Genomic DNA, 17,682 nt, shown 5'->3' with positions numbered 1-17,682 from the left:
CGGCCACCGCCTGGGACAGCTGCCTGCTGTTCTAACACATCCTGCTCCCAGCAACGGGGGATTAGGCTAGAAGTGGCACAAACAGAAACTGAAGAGCCCTGCGTAGTATCTGGTGTTCCTGAGCCTGCTTAGGGCTACGTGAGGGGATTTTATTTCACCCCGGGGCATTAGGTGGGCTGCAGAGTCCAGCACGTGCTGCTGCTGTGCTCCTGTGCCCTCTGGCTGTCCTGCCTGCCCAGGGTTAGCTAGAACATCTACCTTTTTATTACAAGTCGCCTAGACCGCTGGGGTAAAAGAAGTGCATAAGCATACCTGTGATGGTGCCTCAGCTCGACACAGCCTCCCTCCAGCGCAGCTTAATTAAAATAAAAATCCCGGCAACACCACAGTGTCTATATACTGTCACGGGAAGCCTTACCTTCTCCTCTCTTAGCCAAACAGCCTTTGTGTTCTGGAACACCCTGCATATGGCACACGGAGTCTCCCTTTATTCTGACACTGAGTGACCTTCACTTCTGTATAAAAACTTAAAACTCCTCTGAGTACAGTGAGGTATTCTGGACAGCCAGCCCAACTTGGTGATTGCTCTTAAGGCAAGTAATTTTTTTGATGCTTTAAAATAACAGGAGGGAAAGGAGGGTTTTTTTGAGGACAGACAAATTGGAAATCCTAGAAACCTTGTTGCCAGGGGCAGAACTAGTAGAGAAAGCCTCGTCCATCTGGACGCAGCAGCTCTCTGCTGTGGTCCAAAGTCCTGCCATGCGGGAGCGGCTCGTACCTGGGTCCTTCCTGGTAGTCTCTAAAGCACCTAATGCTGTTGATAAGGTGTAAAGTAAACAGCCTCTGTGCTGCTGCCCGCCATGTGCCCATCTCTTTTACAAGCAAAGAGGAGAAAATGTTCAGGAGTGATTAAAATAACAGCCAGCAAGCAGCTGGAGCCTGCTGCCCCCGGTTCTGCGTAAGGGCCACGAGGGCGGCAGCTGATCCTTGCTGCCCAAGAGCCTGGAGTGCTCTGTCTCACAGCCTGAACGCCTGGAAACTCAGTCCCTTCCCTGCGGAAAGCAGCTGTAAGGCTGCTACCGAATCAAGGGAAAATAACCTTATACATGTTGTGCAAGCTCTCATACCTGTTTAAGTACCTTGCCAGCCTACAGGAACAGTAAAATCTTGTTTCCAGGTCCATTATTTTTTTGTCTGTTATGTTCAGTGTAGTCCATGGGTGTGTGTTGCCACCGCCAGCTCCACTGTCCTGCATGTGAATTTTCTTCAGACGAGGAGAGAGCAAGTAGCTGCTCTGGCCATATGCCTCGTGGATATACCTGGGCCAGAACAATGTGAATTACTTAAATGTCTTTGGATCAAAATCTAGTGTAATGCATTATTAAAGCTACTTACTCTTTCTATGTTCTTGTCTCTGAAAATATTTAGAATTCAAGTAGTAGAGTAGTGCTGTTCTAAGGAGCGACTCTATCTTGAAGAAATATTTTGCTTTTCCTTTTACAAATTTTTCTTCTGGGCTGCTCATGACGTGGATTGCTTCTGACGCTGTCATCCAAGCACGTGCACACTAACCACTGCCTGGACTGGTTGGTGGGAAGGGACTTAGAGTTTCTAATAAAAAACCTGTGTGCCAGGCAGTGCCACCACCCACACAAGAGCAAGCCAGCTGTGGCTTTTTCTACAAGTTTGGATACAGACTCCAACGCATCTCAGGATCACCCATTCTAGCACTGCACCAGCTTCTTAGCAAAAATGTTTCTCATAGTATCCAGCCTGAGCAACCCAAGCTAGAAATTGTGGCTATCATCACTTCTTGTATCATCTGCCGTTGCCAACATGAGTTTGGGTTTGTCACCTTTGCAACTCACCTTGAAGTAGCTATGAAACACCTCTTTGCAAGCAAACAAGCCCAGCTCTGTTACCCTCCTTGTAGGTCACGTGCAGATTATCCTGTAGGTCATCTTGGTAGCCCTCCGCTGGATCCTCTAGGGCTCTTCCACATCCCTCTCGGACTCCAGGGGCAGGGAGCTGCACACAGCAGTTCAGATGTGGCCATGCCAGTGCTAAGTAGACAGGAATAACTTCATTCAGTCTCTGGCCATGTTCTTCCTAGTACAGCACGGTGCCTGGGCCGCTCTGTTCAGGATCAGAGCTTACTGGTGTCCACGGCAACTCCCGGGCCCTTTCAGTGGGGCTGCTCTTCAGCCAGAACAGGTACAAGGGCTCACTGTCCTGTCACAGAACTCCAGCTCCCTCCTAAACTTCACCAGGCGGCAGCTGACCCAGTCCTCTCATTGCTGAAAGTGCCCCTGGACTGGAGTCCTGCTGTTCGGCATGTCAATCGCTCACCTAAATTGTTATAAAAAAAAAAATTACTAGTTCCTTTTTCTTGTAGGATGATGTACAGACTGTTATTCTCACCAAATATACAGTCTATCCATTAAGGTATATGACTTTGTGCCTGTCCAGACAGACACCTAAATGCTGTGCGCTAATGATCTTCCTGCTGTGAGCCACACGGAGTCTAAAATACAAGAGCAGCTTTGAATGCTTTATTGATAGGGACAAAATAATGAAACTCTGAGCCAGAAGTGGCCAAATACCACACGTATTGAAGCAGAAAACTACGTGTAGCTGCTGTGGATGTAAAACCCCTGAGCCTCCTTTGGCAATGAGCAGTGAGAGCTATTTAGGGCACTAGCAGTCGTGCTAGGAAATGAAAGAGGTTTTTATTTGGTTTTCTGTGAATATAGACATTAACTTCTGCTGGGCTGTTTGCATTAGGTTAATATTTCTGTAGTTTACAGGTGTTAATATGAACTGTGTCCGCTGTCTGTCTCCAGCCCTGCAAAGAGCAGAGTGTGGCGCTGCAAATATTAGCCCAGGCACAGCAGTCGGTGTTTGCACAGCCTCCGCACAGGATCTGAGGGCCGTCGATGAGCCTCACCACCTTCCGCGCCGCGCGGTAACACGGGCTGGTTTGGACTCGAGAAGGGCTGTAGCGATCAAATCCTGAAAAAAGCACCAGAAGCACCAGCGTGCTATAATTATAATCTTCATAAGATTAGTACTACACAAAATAAGGTACAACTAACGCAGCACATACTGCAAACAAAATACTTACTTGGCCAAGCCCACTCTGGACTGGCTGTGGCAGTCGCAGATGTTCAGAAGAAATGCCTAGCACATCACTGAACTGCTCCTTGCAGTGATGTACAGTCATTTCAGAGGAAAACTCGTAACGTGTACTCTCAGTTTGTTCAAAAGGGCTTCCCAGTAATGGAAAGGACTGTCCAGTGCTGTCTATTTGAACAGAAGAGGAAACTGAAACTATCTTCCTGCAGATACTGTAGGGCTCTTCCTGCCACCAAAGACAGGAGCAACTAATGAGGAAACAGCACCAGTGCGGTGAATGAATTTCTTGTTTCACAGAGGATCCTGCGTGCGCCTCACACACAGCCTATGATAAGGCATGACACAGATGTGGCCTGCCTTGTGTCCGAACCTGCTGAATGAGTTCTTAATGTGTTAGAGGAAAAAATTCCTTGCACTGGACCAAGTCCTTCATAGCCTGAAAGCAATATGAGGAAGATGAACAATGGTGGCTCCAATAAATTTCAAGGATGTGAGGTCTGGTGCCAGTATTTTCCGTTAGAGGCAGCTGGACTGTAATCTGCACTTCAGGGTACAGAGGATCCAGACTCATGAATGATAACACAAAAATGAAAAGCAAAGCAAGGCAGTATTCCCGGGCAGGGAGGTGGGGTGGTGAGGGGAAGAAATGTACAGGGCTCTACTGTTCATGCTGCCTGCGATGTTCCAGGAGGGGGACGGAGTTCCCACTACTGTTGGAAAAGCAGTTGCTCTCTTGGCTGATGATTCGCAGTGTAACAGTCAATGCTACACAACCTCCACGAGGATGAAATCATGATGAAACACACAATGCAAACCTGATGCCCGATCACCTCGCATACAGCTGTCCTCTTCAATCTCAATGCGCACCAGACAGAGCAGCATTCACCTCCAAGAACGAAAGCAGAGGAAGATGGCTCACTCTGGAGTCAGAGCGCGAGCTCTCTCTACCTAGGATTGAGCAGAAAGGAACTGCAGCTCTGTAATAACACTGGCTCTGGTTCTGTAAGGTAAATGATTGCCCACCTGACCATGACAGACTGCTTCACGGAATGTTTCCCTCAGCTCTTCTGAAGTGCTGCCCATCACTCATATCTGTGCAGGGATTACAACCTCCATGCAGCTGCTGAGGAGCAAACTCTCTAGACTCTAGGAAAAGTATGATCACACGGATGTGACTGCATAGCTCTGCACTCAAGGAATCTGCCAGCAAGTTGATTTTCTTAATGAGTCTGGGCAACTCTGTGCCCCAAGGTCCCATGTGTGAACAGTAACAGTTCTCACAAGCTCGAGTGTGGTCAAGGACTTAAGTGATGATATACTGTCCAGGTGCTGCTTTGCCTTATGAACAGAATGGTGCTTACTGCAGTAGGTGTTGACAAGATGCTATGGATAAATCTGCCAGGGCAAGAAGAAAAGGAACAAGGTGTCCAGTTTTTGCATGTGTTTAATCCCCATGCAACTTTGATGCACAAGGTTAACACTTGAATTTTGGGTAACACAAAATACTGGCAAGGATCTAACAAGAATTTACTTACTATGAGACTTAGCCACATATCTATTTCATCACAGGACCTGCTGACACCGCTAACCCCAAATCAGCCAGGACCTGTATGAACCTGCAAAGAGCAACAAAGATCACATAAACCATAGAACTGGTGCTAAAAGCTGAGGAAAACAGATCAGAGTTGACCACTGTTTCTGCAGCTGTTTCAGAAGGTCAAAGGCCTGGACCTGGCATGAAATTAGAGAAACTGATTTTTGAGATATTACGCATTACACTGGTATATGACCCCCATAGGTCAGAGCCGGCCTATACAATTTCAAATGGAAAGAGTGATGAAAGCCCTGGTTGTGAAAGGCTGGCAATTATCCAACTCTGAGACCTGTGTAATGAGGTTACAGCACTGCTCTGCATGTGTGCGGGGAAAAGGAATAACCAAATGACCCTGTATGTCATGGGTCCCAGGCAAAGATACGTGTAAGTACATAAAAATGGAGAAAGGGACCATTCCACTGCAGTCACAGGCTCTGCTGACAAGGGAAGTGCAGTCAATTGGTCAGCCCTCCACCGAACATTAAGTTTGGGTTCCTCTACTCGGCCTCTTGCCAAGGCAACCTGAAAAACCTGCTGCAGCATCCAGCTTTGACATGGAAGGAAGAATTTTCCCTATGTTTTTTTTATCTGCTGCAGAGCATAATTCAAAGCTGAGTTAACGGATCATTTCAGTGGGTCTTGGGTGAAGATTTATAATCACAGAATCAGAAAAATCAGTCTGGAAGGAAACTTGAAATATCCTCTAAACTATTCTCCTGTACCAAGCCGGACCGATCCATCCGTCCCACTTTTCTTAAGCTTCTCCAACTATTAGACTTGGAGCCATGGTGAGAATGATTTTTTCCTCCTTAAGCATGAAATAAGAGCCTCCAGCATCTGTGGACAACTTGTTCACGTTCAGAACTCTCCCACAGCAGTTTCCTGCAGTAAGCAGAAGGACTAATCCTTTTCAAAACCCAAGAAGAGGAAGGCACCACTGAGTTGGATTGTGAATATCTAATGTGTTTGCACAATAATTACTCTTTCTGTTGGGCTTTTGGGGCAGATGGGGCAGGTCTCTCTACTTGTGCAAATAACTGAACTGCATAAGGTTTGCCTCATTTTCGTATACTAATGTTTGATATGCAACATTGGACGGCTACTTTTTCGCATCAGTTAATTTGACCTTAGGATGCAAACTAAAAAGCAGGACCTGTTCAAATTGAAGCCCAGCTGCCTAATGCCAGGTGGGCTGTCAGAAACACCATCCTTACTGTGGATACAGACAAACAGCTCAGCCAAGGAAGAGCCAGCAACAGGCAAGATAATGAAATAAGACCCTTCACAACAAAGCCAACAGGGAGGATCCAGAAGTTCATTCATCCCCCTTGCAGACCAAAGAAGCACAAAGGGCATGTATTCGAAAGCCAGTCAACATTCGTGCCCTCCAACAACACTCCCTCTGTTGGGACCTCCTTTTACCGAAGAACAGCCCTGCGGGGGCTCCTCCCGCGCAGCCCCGGCTCCCAGGTTTGCCCCAGTGCTACCACGTGCCCTGAATCAACGGTCCTACACAGCCCCTGCCAAACGCGTCCCCGCGAACCCTGCCTGGGAAGCGCGTCCCCGCCCGCGGGGCGCTCCGGGGACACGGCGGCGGGCGCCGCAGACCCCGGCCCGGCGCGCCTCGGGCACACGCGCCTCGGGCACACGCGCCTCGGGCACACGCGCCTCGGGCACACGCGCCTCGGGCACACGCGCCTCGGGCACACGCGCCTCGGGCACACGCGCCTCGGGCACACGCGCCGGGCCGGGCCGCGGGGCGGCGCTCGCCGCGCGCGGCTGGACGGGGCGGGCCGGGCCGGGCCGGGGGCGCCGGGGCGGGGCGGGGCGGGGCGGGGCGGGGGCTGCCCAGCCCGCGGGGGCTGCGCGGGGTGCGCGAGCTGCGCTCCAGAGCTCGGAGCGACCGACCGCGAGCATGGGGCTCGCCCTGCTGCTGGGGCTGCTCCTCACCCGAGCCGGTAACCGCGCGGGGCGGCGAGCGGGGCGCGGCGGGGCGGGCTGAGCGCGGCGGGGCAGAGCGGCGCGTCCCCCGTCCCTCTCCCGGCGAGGGGCGAGCGGGACCCGCGCCCGGTGCGGGGTGGCTCCCGGGCCGCCCCTCCCTTCCCCGGCCACCGGCCCGGCAGCCGCGAGCGGCGGGGAGAACTTGCTCCTCAGGCCGGGCAAGGCGAGCGGCTGCCTCAGCCGGAGCCGAGAGCGCTCCGCGGGGGAACGCTTGTCCCCCGGGGGAGGCGGGAGGAGCTGCCCGGGTCCCCTCGAGCGAAACGGGCAGCGGCCGGCAGCGGAGCCCTCGGCGCGGCCGGAGCCGGGCCGGACCCCTCTCACACTGCCGAAAGCTCGTTCTGATACCAACCTTCCTGGCGTTCCCTCTCTGAAGTGCTTCAGGCTGATAGCTTCCGAGATGAGCCTTAGTTTGCAAAGACCAACGCAAGGAGCTCCTGCAGAGATGCAGCTCTTCGTTCTGGTACTGACAGGTCACAGGAGCTGAGGATACAAATTACTCCTCTTCCTAATTAATCTCTTTTGCAGTCTTCATGGCTGATGTGACCAGAAACACAGAAATTACAAAACTGCTCTAAAGCGTTCCTAGACTCTGGCAATGAGATGTCAGCACTTTATATTCAGAAAAAGCTGCAGCTGCTAAATATCACAACAACTGCTATAAAACCGGGTGACTGCACGGAGACCTCACTACAGCACTCACAGCCACAATTACAATAGATTTCCCACAATCTTCCATGTGCAAATACTAGTGCTTCTTTGGTAACTGTGCTTAATAAAGGAAAGGTTTCCCTTCTGCAGTCATCCTCTACCAATAGCATGGTGCACCAAGGGCATTGAAATAATACATATATATTTGATAAGACATGGAGTGAAAAGGGAGAATAAAGGTGTATTATATTACCTATCCCTCTTTTCTAAGGTATAAATAATCATAGGCTGTGCATTGATTATCACATTTTATCAATTTTTTTTTCCAGCTACAGAAGGGACTCCCATATACATGCACCTTTCACATGTTCTGCAACCAAGGCCATAGGTCTAGGAAAGAATTAGCTTTCTCATTCTTTTACATTATTATCTGAAGTACTAAGACAAGGTTTCAAAAATGAAAGAGCATGTCAAGTGTTAGGGATTAAGACAATGCATAGCTATTAACTTATGTCTGTAGAGGCGGACTTTTATATTTGAGGTTTACAGCGCCTTCACCTGAAGCATCTGATAGAGGCCTGTGGTAGAAACACAGTCCATCCGCTTACACCCAGCTCTGCTCTACCTTGGCAATTACCGTATCACTTTAAAGTTCTAAAAATGTCACTTCAAGCTCAGGTCATTGCTGAGCAGAATTCTTAAGGCTCGGAAAGTACATCGTGTCGGAGAACAGTTTGGGTTGGAGGGACCTTCCCAGCTCCCCCAGCCCCCCCTGCCATGACAGGGACATCGTCACCAGCTCAGGTTGCTCAGACCCCGTCCAGCCTGGCCTGGGATGTCTCAGGGATGGTTCATCCACCACCCTTCTGCCCAACCTGGGCCAGGCTCTCACCACCCTCAGGGCAACAATTCCTTCCTCATGTGCAGCCTGAATCTCCTTCCTCTAGTTTAAAACCATCATCCCTTGTCTTGTTGTAGCAGGCCCCGCTAAAATGTCTGTCTCCATCTTTCTTATCAGCCCCTTTTAAGTACAGAAAGGCTGCAGTAAGGTCTCCCTGGAGCTTCTCTTCTCCAGGCTGAACACCCCAACTCTCTCAGCCTGCCCTTTTACGAGCTTTCTACAACAGCTGCTGCAAGCCACTGTTGGACACGGGATGCTGCAGAGATGGCACTTTGGTCTGGCCTGGTGGGGGAGACCAATTCACTCAGATTAGGGTTCCAAAAGCTACTGGAGAGAATGGACTGATTTGCTATTGGGAATTTGCACTGATTGCAACCTTACAGGATGTCATCACACTCAGAATGTTCATTAAGGTTGTGTCCAGGTGTAATGCCTAACCAAAACTTACTGTGCTGGGTGCAAAGCATTTCCCATGGGAGATTAGTTTTTCAGGGAGCTTACGAAGTCATACAGTCTCTATGTAACTGCCAGATGAACAAAGCACACTAAGTTGCTAGAAAAGCAAAGAAATTTGCAAAGTGAGACAGAGACACCTAGATAGTATTACTGGGCTGTAGGAAAAGTAGAAAGTTTGAGAAGTAGACTAGCATGGAATTATGCAGCTTACAGCAAAAAAAATGATGAAGCCAGCAAAAGCGAAGGAAGTGAAAGAATAAATAGATGGTGAAGGTGGTATACCAGGTAATATAAGCTGTACCAAGATTTCTTTCTAATCTGTAGAGAAAGCAGGCTGAAATAGTACTATTGTACCTGCTGAACAAGAGAATGATAGGGAAGCTCATGTACCCAAAGAACATCAAAGGGAGATATAAGGCTCAGCAGTGTCATTCCTAAAACCAGCCAAGCAATGCTACCCTGAAGGGAAGAAATGTACTATCCTATATATACATTCTATTATCAAACAGTCTTGTTCCAGGTGTTCATTGTACTTATACTGTAGACACAGATTCATATACTACAGAAATGAAGAAAGATTATAGACTGAATTCACCTATTTGTGACAACATAATGCTAGGTATCATTCCAGTATTACCCTTAGGAGACAGCAGTCCATATAAAAAAATGTAAAAGCTGAAAAAAAGACTAAAGATCATATTGTTAGTTCGAGATTACTTAATACTTCCACATAAGGTGGTGCTGGGGTGTGTCTGTGTGTGTGTATACATGTGTGTATGCATGTGTTACACAAATATACCAACGCACAGAGATACAGTCAGAGTTCACAGTCATGAACAGATGAAAGCTGGAAGGCCAAGCCTGCATCCCTGTGTTTTTGGCAGGGAGCTCAAGGACTGGGTTCTATATACTTAAACTGATTGCATATCAGCACTTCTGTACGAAACTACTTGCATCTTATGTTTAAGATCTCTCTGATTATGCAAAATATACGCATTCTTAAGTTTCCAAGCTCAGTAGCTGTTTCTACGCTCTACAAATGGCTTTCTCAGTACACCTCTTAACGACGGGTGTGTAGCTCAGCAATGGCAGCGGCACTGACTCACAGCACACAGGGCGGTGTTGCTATGTGCTTCTTGCACTGCGGTTTTCATTACCCAGACAGAGGAGCTTCTTCAAAGCAGGCCTCGGCAATGGCAAGGTTTCCACAGGGATTTACCACTCCATAAAATGCAGAGCCGTCCCTGATCCTGGGCAAGTTGAAAGAGTTAAGGGTGATAAAAAAAGGGCTTGCTAAATAAAATTATTTTTGAGACTTTTTAACCTTTTGTTTCCTCCTTCAAGCATTAATACTCATCCTTTTGTTTCTAAATGGAGGCAGCTTTTGTTCCTTACTATTTCATATGAAGGACCCCGGGCAGTTCTGCCTCTTGAGAGCAGTCCTTATTGAACACAGAACACTGACAAGGTGCTTGTGCGGTGTTCATCGTTACTGTAATCCTAACGACGTGTTCTTGCTTGACCAGGAGACCTCCTGGCTCTGCCAAGAAGTGACTGCGTGGCAGCAGAGCAGCTGTGCCTCTCGGACTCCACCTGCAATGCCACATACAGGACCCTGGAACACTGTGCCCTTGCTAAGACTCGCTTCCTTCCCCTGGACCACGAGAGCAGGGTCCGATGTCTGAATGCAGAGCTAGGCCTGGCAAACAGCTCTTTGCTACACTGCAAGTGTCACCGGCGCATGAAGAGACAGGAGCACTGCTTACGCATTTTCTGGACCGTTCACTCCAGCGTGACAGATGGTGAGATGAAATAATATGAATTTACAAGGTACTAGTAAGGCTTGCTCTTGTCCCCCATCTGAACACAACTGCAAAAGGCCGCGTCCCAGCACTGCAGGTATCGCCTTGGAACCACATCTCCTCGTGAAGAGGAGTCATTACTGCTTTGTTTGATAAGCAGAGAAAACTGATCTGGTCTGGGACCGGCCCTTCAAATACACCAGGGACCCTAAGAAACAAAGATAGCTACTCTGAGACAGTTGGATTTAGTGCTGTGAGGAGAGACCGCCACGAAAATCACCTCAAAATATTCATGTCTGTCCATCACTGAAAATGGACATGCAGTTATGACACACGGTGTAATGGCACCCTTGAGCATGCTGCCTTTTTCCAGCTTTAGTGGGATGCTTCTGCTTGGCCTCCCACTAAAGACCACCTATGCTGCACATCTCACTAGTACTGATGCTGAAAAAAACAAGTGACAACACAGACCAGATTGCAGCCAGAGGGAATCTGATGGCAAAATGTAATGCTGTTTTTACACAGTAATACCTTTGCATGTCCAGCAGAACCATTCTTGGCATTTGGCTTTGAGCAAGACAGAGCATCTCTGAACTCCAGCCCGAGGAAACAACCTGGTACAAATAAGACAAAAACAAAAAAAGAGCTGGTCACAAAGTATTTCTCCCACTGCATAAAATGTCTTGTATCTTGCCTAGGTTATTTCCATTTGGAGACCTCTCCCTATGAGAATCCAGCAAATGAAGAGCACTGGCAAACAGATTATAATAAACTGGCAGCTCTGTTATCAGGTAAGGACTGCAATGCTTATGTGATATCATGCTGCCCTTCCTTATATTTTCTGGGGCTGAAAATTATTAAGGACAACAAGTTGGGGTAATGGCCCCTTTAATCAGAGGAATGCCTGCTCTGGATACTTGCCTCAATTTGTCCCCCCTGCTGAATGTAAATATAGCCACAGATCCAGGCCCATGAAACAGGGAATAACCCACAATGATGCATTCTCTGAAACAAACACCCCAATGTGAACCAAAACAAAAAAATATTTGTAACCAGTATAACTGCCATGTCACACTACAGGCACATAGCAAGACCAATCTGCTGTGTTCTTTTTGATGTTCCCAATCTGACCATCCAGTCAGGGCTGCTCCTGTTTCCATGCAGAATCTTTTCTGGAGACTTGCTTCTTTGTTTCTGGCTTTGTTTTTGGCTTTATAGGCTCACAGTTTCTGGCTTTGTTTTTGGCTTTATAGGCTCACAGTTATCAGGAGATGCAACAAATCCATGCCTGAAAGCAACTCACGTCTGCAATCTGAGCAAGAAGTGTGTTCGGCTGCGCACAGACTATGCCTCTACCTGCACCAGGGGAGCGGGAAGCGAGGACGTGTGTGACCGTCGCAAATGCCACAAAGGGCTAAGGAATTTCTTTGAGAAAGTCCCTGAGGATTTCACCAAAAGGATCCTATTCTGTCCATGTAAAGATGAACTCTGTGGAGAACGACGCCGGAAAACTATAGTTCCCGATTGTTCCTTCCAGTACAGCACCAAACCAAATTGCCTCTGGCTTCTGGACTCCTGCTTAGAAGACCATATCTGCAAGTAGGTCCAGTAGCAGCAGACATGAGCCAAGAGAACAGCATCGACGCTGATGGTCTCATTTTCCTTCCCACAGGTCCCGACTGGCTGACTTCCAACAAAACTGTCAACCTGCAGACACGTCCCCAGATGGCTGCTCTCCGCACAGCCGTGCCGCGTGCCTGCAGGCTTACATGGGCATGATTGGTAAGTGATACCCACAGAAACACACAGGCTGCATGCTTTCAGGCCACAGCCTGGCAGACATACGCTGATGCTGTGAAGGAACATCTTGCTCTCCTGCAGGAGACAGTGCCCAGTAAAACAGTGAACAGGCCTTTGCCTAAGTGATGCTAGTGCTCCTCCCTCTTGCTCCTGAGGTAAATGCAGTCCAAGGAGAGCTCTTTCACGGCATTTACCACACTTCGTCGCATCCTCTGCTGCCAAATCAGCAGCACTTGATGGAGATTTTTGAACATATGTTTACATCCTCAGCTGCTGCATTGTGCTTTAAATGCCGAACCAGCAGGGCTCTCTGGGCCTGCATGAACCAAGTCATTCCTGCTGCAGGAGTCCCAGTCACAGCAGTGATTACACATGACATCCCCTCACTACCTTTTAGACTCCTGATGATTTGTTAGTATTGTACACGCTGTCTTCTCAGAGCCAGCCAAAATGTGGCACCACCAGCTGTTAGAAGGAAGGTCGTCTTTGGTTTTAGGCATTCACGGCCAACCCGCTAATACTTTTTCAGAGTGGCTCAAAAGTGGAGCTGTAAAGAGCAGCAATATCTCAGAAGCTGTAAATCTAGACTGTACCCTCTGTTTTTCCAGACATTTTTTTGTTTTTGTGCCAAAGGAACTCTGGCCTGGCTGAATTGCACACTAGAGATGTGCAGCATTCGTTTGGCACAAGGCATTTGGACACACAGCGTTGCCAGGTACACAAGAAGAGCACCTTTCGCTGCCATGTGCTCTCACCACAGTTGAGTCCCTGCAGATGCTTCACACCCTTCAGTCTAACTCCTGCGCCAGCCTCAGGTATCGCTGCACCTCGCCATCGGACTGCCTGAGCCGGGGCAGCGATCTCTGCGCTCCCCCACAGCCCAGCAGACTTAGGCAGACCCCCAGGCCTGGGTCAGCTCGCGGGGCTCCTGACCTCTCGTGGGTCACAGGCATATTGCAAAGGAAGGCTTCTGCCCCAGGGCAGCGTTTCCTTTAATGGAACAGGGCACGCAACGTGTCTTTCATTTGGTGAAGTAAATCCTGATTGCAGTTTCTGGGGGTTTGGGACAGGCACGCCCATGACACCCAACTACATCAGTAACTCCAGCGTGGAGGTGTCCCTGTGGTGTACGTGCGAGAGCAGCGGGAACCAGAAGGAGAAGTGTGACCAGATACTCGGCATGTTTGAGAGCAACAAATGCCTTGGTAAGCATTGACTATATCACAGAACCAGAGAAACAGCTCAGCACAGAGAAATTAAAATCCTCTTGATTTTAAGATCCTACATGGCATTGCCCTTGCATATTGTTCTGTCTGCTGCAGTGTCTCCATAGTCTCCTGCCCAACCTATAGGACCAGGCTGGATCTGCTCTCAGAAGTGTCTCTTTTGGCAACACTTCTGTTCATCCCAAACACCATGAAGCTATTTCCAAACAGCATTCAAATGAAGGGGTTGCAAAAAAATCACCAGGGCAGGTCAGACATGCTGTGTCCATAGGTGGCTGCGTAACCACATCAGTGCACCAGGATTATGGGCTTTAGGTTCCCCTCTTCCCCATCCTTTCCTGTGCTTGCCTTTGGCTCTCACTTTGTCAAGATAAGTAGCTCCTGACACACCCCAGGATTAGATTCAACAGCATAGCGGTTACAAAAATCCTGTTACATGCAACTATGTAATCCTAAATCTTTATTTTTTTTTATCTCCCTAGCATTTTAGCAACAGACATTAATAAGATTTAAATATTTTATGTTTGTAAAAGCTTCCAAAGGCTATCAAAGAAACCAAGATCATTAGATAAATGATTAATATTTAAACCTACCTCCTGCTGTATAGAAAAGCCGTACACCCAGCACTGTCGATACACCTGCAGCCTAAACGCCCCATCTGAGATACTATATGCCTGCCCCTTACCAAACAGACAGCTGGGAAAGTCCCAGAGGCCCTTGGGTACAGCGCAAATTACCTTTGCAGTCTGCTCAGCCTCACGAGTGAACCCACAAACTAACAGGCCATTCACTGAACAGAGAAAAGCATATTCTAAATCAAAGCCATACAGCCCCTGAGTGCATTTCCTAAAATAGCTCCCCTAGACTTCTGTTCACCAGACTCCAAGGTGTACGAAAGAAAAGCACAATAAGATTCTCGCGCTCCTTCTGTTTGCAGAAAATACCATTTGGTCTCAAATGCACCTGAAGCAGACAGCTCTAGAAAGACAAGAGGACTTATTTTATTCATCATCCCTAAGCTTCCAAGGAGACAGTGCCAGCACATCTCTTGCTTCAGAAATGTCCCAGGTATGCATTGCTTGGTAGCTTTCACAAAGTAGCGAGTCTAATGGCTTAGAGATGGTACTTGATCTAGAAATGTGTGATTTTGGACATCAAAGCGAGGGATGCCACATGCATGCAGAACCCTGGACCACTTCACCTCAAGCTATTTCTCCCACAGACGAGCAGAAATGAGGCCACAGGAGTTTCCTAAAGTCTCACACCAGTGCTCAGAACTGCAGGTTCTGCAGCCAGACATTTGAGCATAAACGTGTCTAACTGAGATTCATTCCTCCTTTTCATTTCCTAGGTGGCTGAAGGGAAGACACAGCGAGACATCTCCAAACACAGCAGTTTGCCTATGGCCTCCTCTGTATATTCTGGAGCTGCTATTTCTTGGCCGTCACTGGCACTGTTGCTGCCCTTGTTGCTGAGCCCACGTTAACTTTGCATAAATGGCATCTTTCTTTCCCATATTATTAATCTAGTTCTATATCCAGGCACCTTCCACTACTGATTTATCTTTGGGAAACAGGCGGCTTCCAGAAAAGAGGAATGGAACAGCCTTAACCCAGAACAGCAGTCCCTGGAAACCTCCCCCGACTTGCACCCCACTTTACCCCAGTCAGTTTACGCTGAGCCCTGCAGGTATGCTGGGCAGCCATTGCTTCCACCGCGTTAGCATTTTCAGTAGCAGTCAGACCAATATTCCAGCACAATTTAGAACAGAGGTCTGAGTTCTGACAGAACTTGTGCAGGGTTTGGTTTCCAACTCCAGGGAGGGACCTGACAGCGTGTCCTACCACCACCGCTTCTGGAGCTACTCCTCAGGCATACAACCGTAGAACAACTGGGGTTGCAAGGGACCTGTAAAAAGCATCTAGTGCAACCTCTCTGCCACAGACAGGGACATCTTTAACCAGACAAGGCTGCTCAAAGCCTCATCCAACCTGACCTCAAACACTTCCAGGGTGGGGGCATCCACAAATTCTATAAGCAACTTGTTCCAGTGTCTCACCACTTTCATAATAAAACCTTTCTTCCTTATGTCTAATCTAAACCTACAGTTTTTCAGTTTAAACCTGTTGCCCCTTGTCCTGTCACTACAGGCCTTAGTAAAAAGGCTTTCTTACCCCCTTCATATATGGAAAAGCCACAGTGGGGTCTCCCCAGAGCTTCTCTCCAGGCTGAAGTTCAACAGGCCTTGTTGAACCTGATGAGGTTTGTGTGGGTCTGTCAAGGCACAGAATACAGCATACCATCCTAAAGACTAGACGGCCATGTTCCAGGGTGGGTTGCAAGTAAAGCTCAATAAACATGCACATAAAGTCCCTGGTAAACACCAGTTCTGGATTACTTTCAGTTCCCTTGTCAAATTAATTCAAGTACATGAAAAATCCCATCCCAGATCAAGGACACCATACTCCAGTTTATATGCTCGCTCTTTTCTGTTTTGCCCCTTGCAACAGATATATATATATCATCCATTATGACAGCTAGCAACGGACTTGGGCTTTATGGTTAAAGATGGATTTCTGTGCTCAACTCCAGTAAACTTAGTCTTATCTAGCAAAGGATGACTGTGCCTGGCTCCAGGACAAACCTTCTCAGTAATGCTGAGAGGATGCACATAGCTCTTTGAAGCTGTATTTACCACAAAACCCCTGGGACATTCAGCTGCAAAAGATCTCTGGGAGCCGCAACTACCTTGTACCTCTTGACGTACTCAAGCTGTCATCGTCCCCTTCCACACTGCCTGCCCAACCTCCTCCCTCCTCTGCAAGTTCTATTTCATGACCTGTTTATTCTGTGTGTAAATGTGTGCACTGTGTAACTGCTGTTATTTGGTACTGCATTTGCCTGTTAAAAAGTGATGTTAAGTGAATATTGATTTCTGAGCGTAGGTTAATAGTCCACAATCAATTGTGTTCAAGACTTGCCTCATCAGCCAGCCTACGCTTTCAGGATAGCTAGAATCTCAGCTTAACGCAGCTCTTGCTGGACTTGCCCCTTGCTCATCCTATAAGCTACAACAGATCTCAACAATACTACACACAGCCTAACACTGTTACAATCCTGAGTAGATGCAGAGCAAGTGGATATTTTCTTTACGCTGTGCTTTATCTGTTGCCAGGAAAGCGCCAGCTAGGTAGAATGATGTGGTTCCCAGTCACTGTCAGACACCTTCGTATTCCAGAACCCCACACTGCCGCGTGGATCGGAGTAGCTGTCCTTCTGCAGTGCTAACACGTCCGGTTCAGATTCCAGCCTCCTCTTTACTTCCCAGGCAGACAGGGCAAGGAAAGCACTGCCTGAGACAGAACCGCCTCCTTTCATACAGAGAAGCAACATCTTATTTCCACGCAGTATGAACAAATATCATGTTGTGTCAATTAAGAGGAGTACAAATGCTGGTATTTCCAATTACCTACTGAAATGCAGCTATCTGGATCAAGAGACAGCACTGTTTCCACGTTTGCTACTATTCTTTAATGAAAACGGAGTCCATGTTACCATATTCTAATATCTACATTAGACCATCCTCCATATGGTGGGACCAGAAACGTGTCAAGACTCTTGACTGTAGGGTAATAGCATCTGTTATCTGCAGAACTCAGTAGAGAGTGACGGGGAAAAAGAAAATCTTGTTCTTTCCAGTATTCCACGAATCAGTGAGGATATTTGGGAGAAAGGTGGACTAGATTTCCCTGAGCAGCCTGTACCACACACACGGTGTACTACATTCATCTTCCACTCATCTGCACTATCATCTTCCTTCCTTCCCCACTTCAGTGTTTTAAAACAGGTTGATGTGGAAAAAGGTATCAGCGTTTTGCTGCTCATATTCACAGCACTGTGGACCTTTGGCCCCTTATCCCTACTAAGAAGGTTATTGATTGCAATTGCAGCCTCCTGTCATGTTCTGGATTACACAGGAAAATGCTTGACATTCAGAGAAATCCTGCTCTAGACTGAAAATAAAGCAAGACATGTAAGTTTGGGTTTTTCTCCAAATGTCCTATGTCCCTTTCACGTGTACATAAGTACCTTTATATACACAATGCCTCTTAGGCTTGT

General features: G+C 47.9%; 1 protein-coding gene across 1 annotated transcript; it reads left to right on the top strand.

The window, feature by feature from the left end:
- Positions 1-6,644: 6,644 nt before the first annotated feature.
- On the top strand, positions 6,645-15,049 carry GFRA3 (GDNF family receptor alpha 3; the record flags this gene model as incomplete). The annotated part of the gene is made up of 8 exons (XM_080353167.1): positions 6,645-6,687; positions 10,262-10,537; positions 11,236-11,328; positions 11,791-12,136; positions 12,210-12,319; positions 13,408-13,542; positions 14,501-14,631; positions 14,915-15,049. The coding sequence occupies 8 exons, from the start codon at positions 6,645-6,647 to the stop codon at positions 15,047-15,049; spliced, it is 1,269 nt and encodes a 422-aa protein (XP_080209293.1).
- Positions 15,050-17,682: the final 2,633 nt, after the last annotated feature.

The sequence above is a fragment of the Nesoenas mayeri genome, assembly GCF_963082525.1.
Source record: "Nesoenas mayeri genome assembly, chromosome: 14".
In the NCBI taxonomy this organism is placed as follows: domain Eukaryota; kingdom Metazoa; phylum Chordata; class Aves; order Columbiformes; family Columbidae; genus Nesoenas; species Nesoenas mayeri.
Note: the sequence above shows the minus strand (reverse complement) of the source record. Positions and strands in the feature narration are given on the sequence as shown.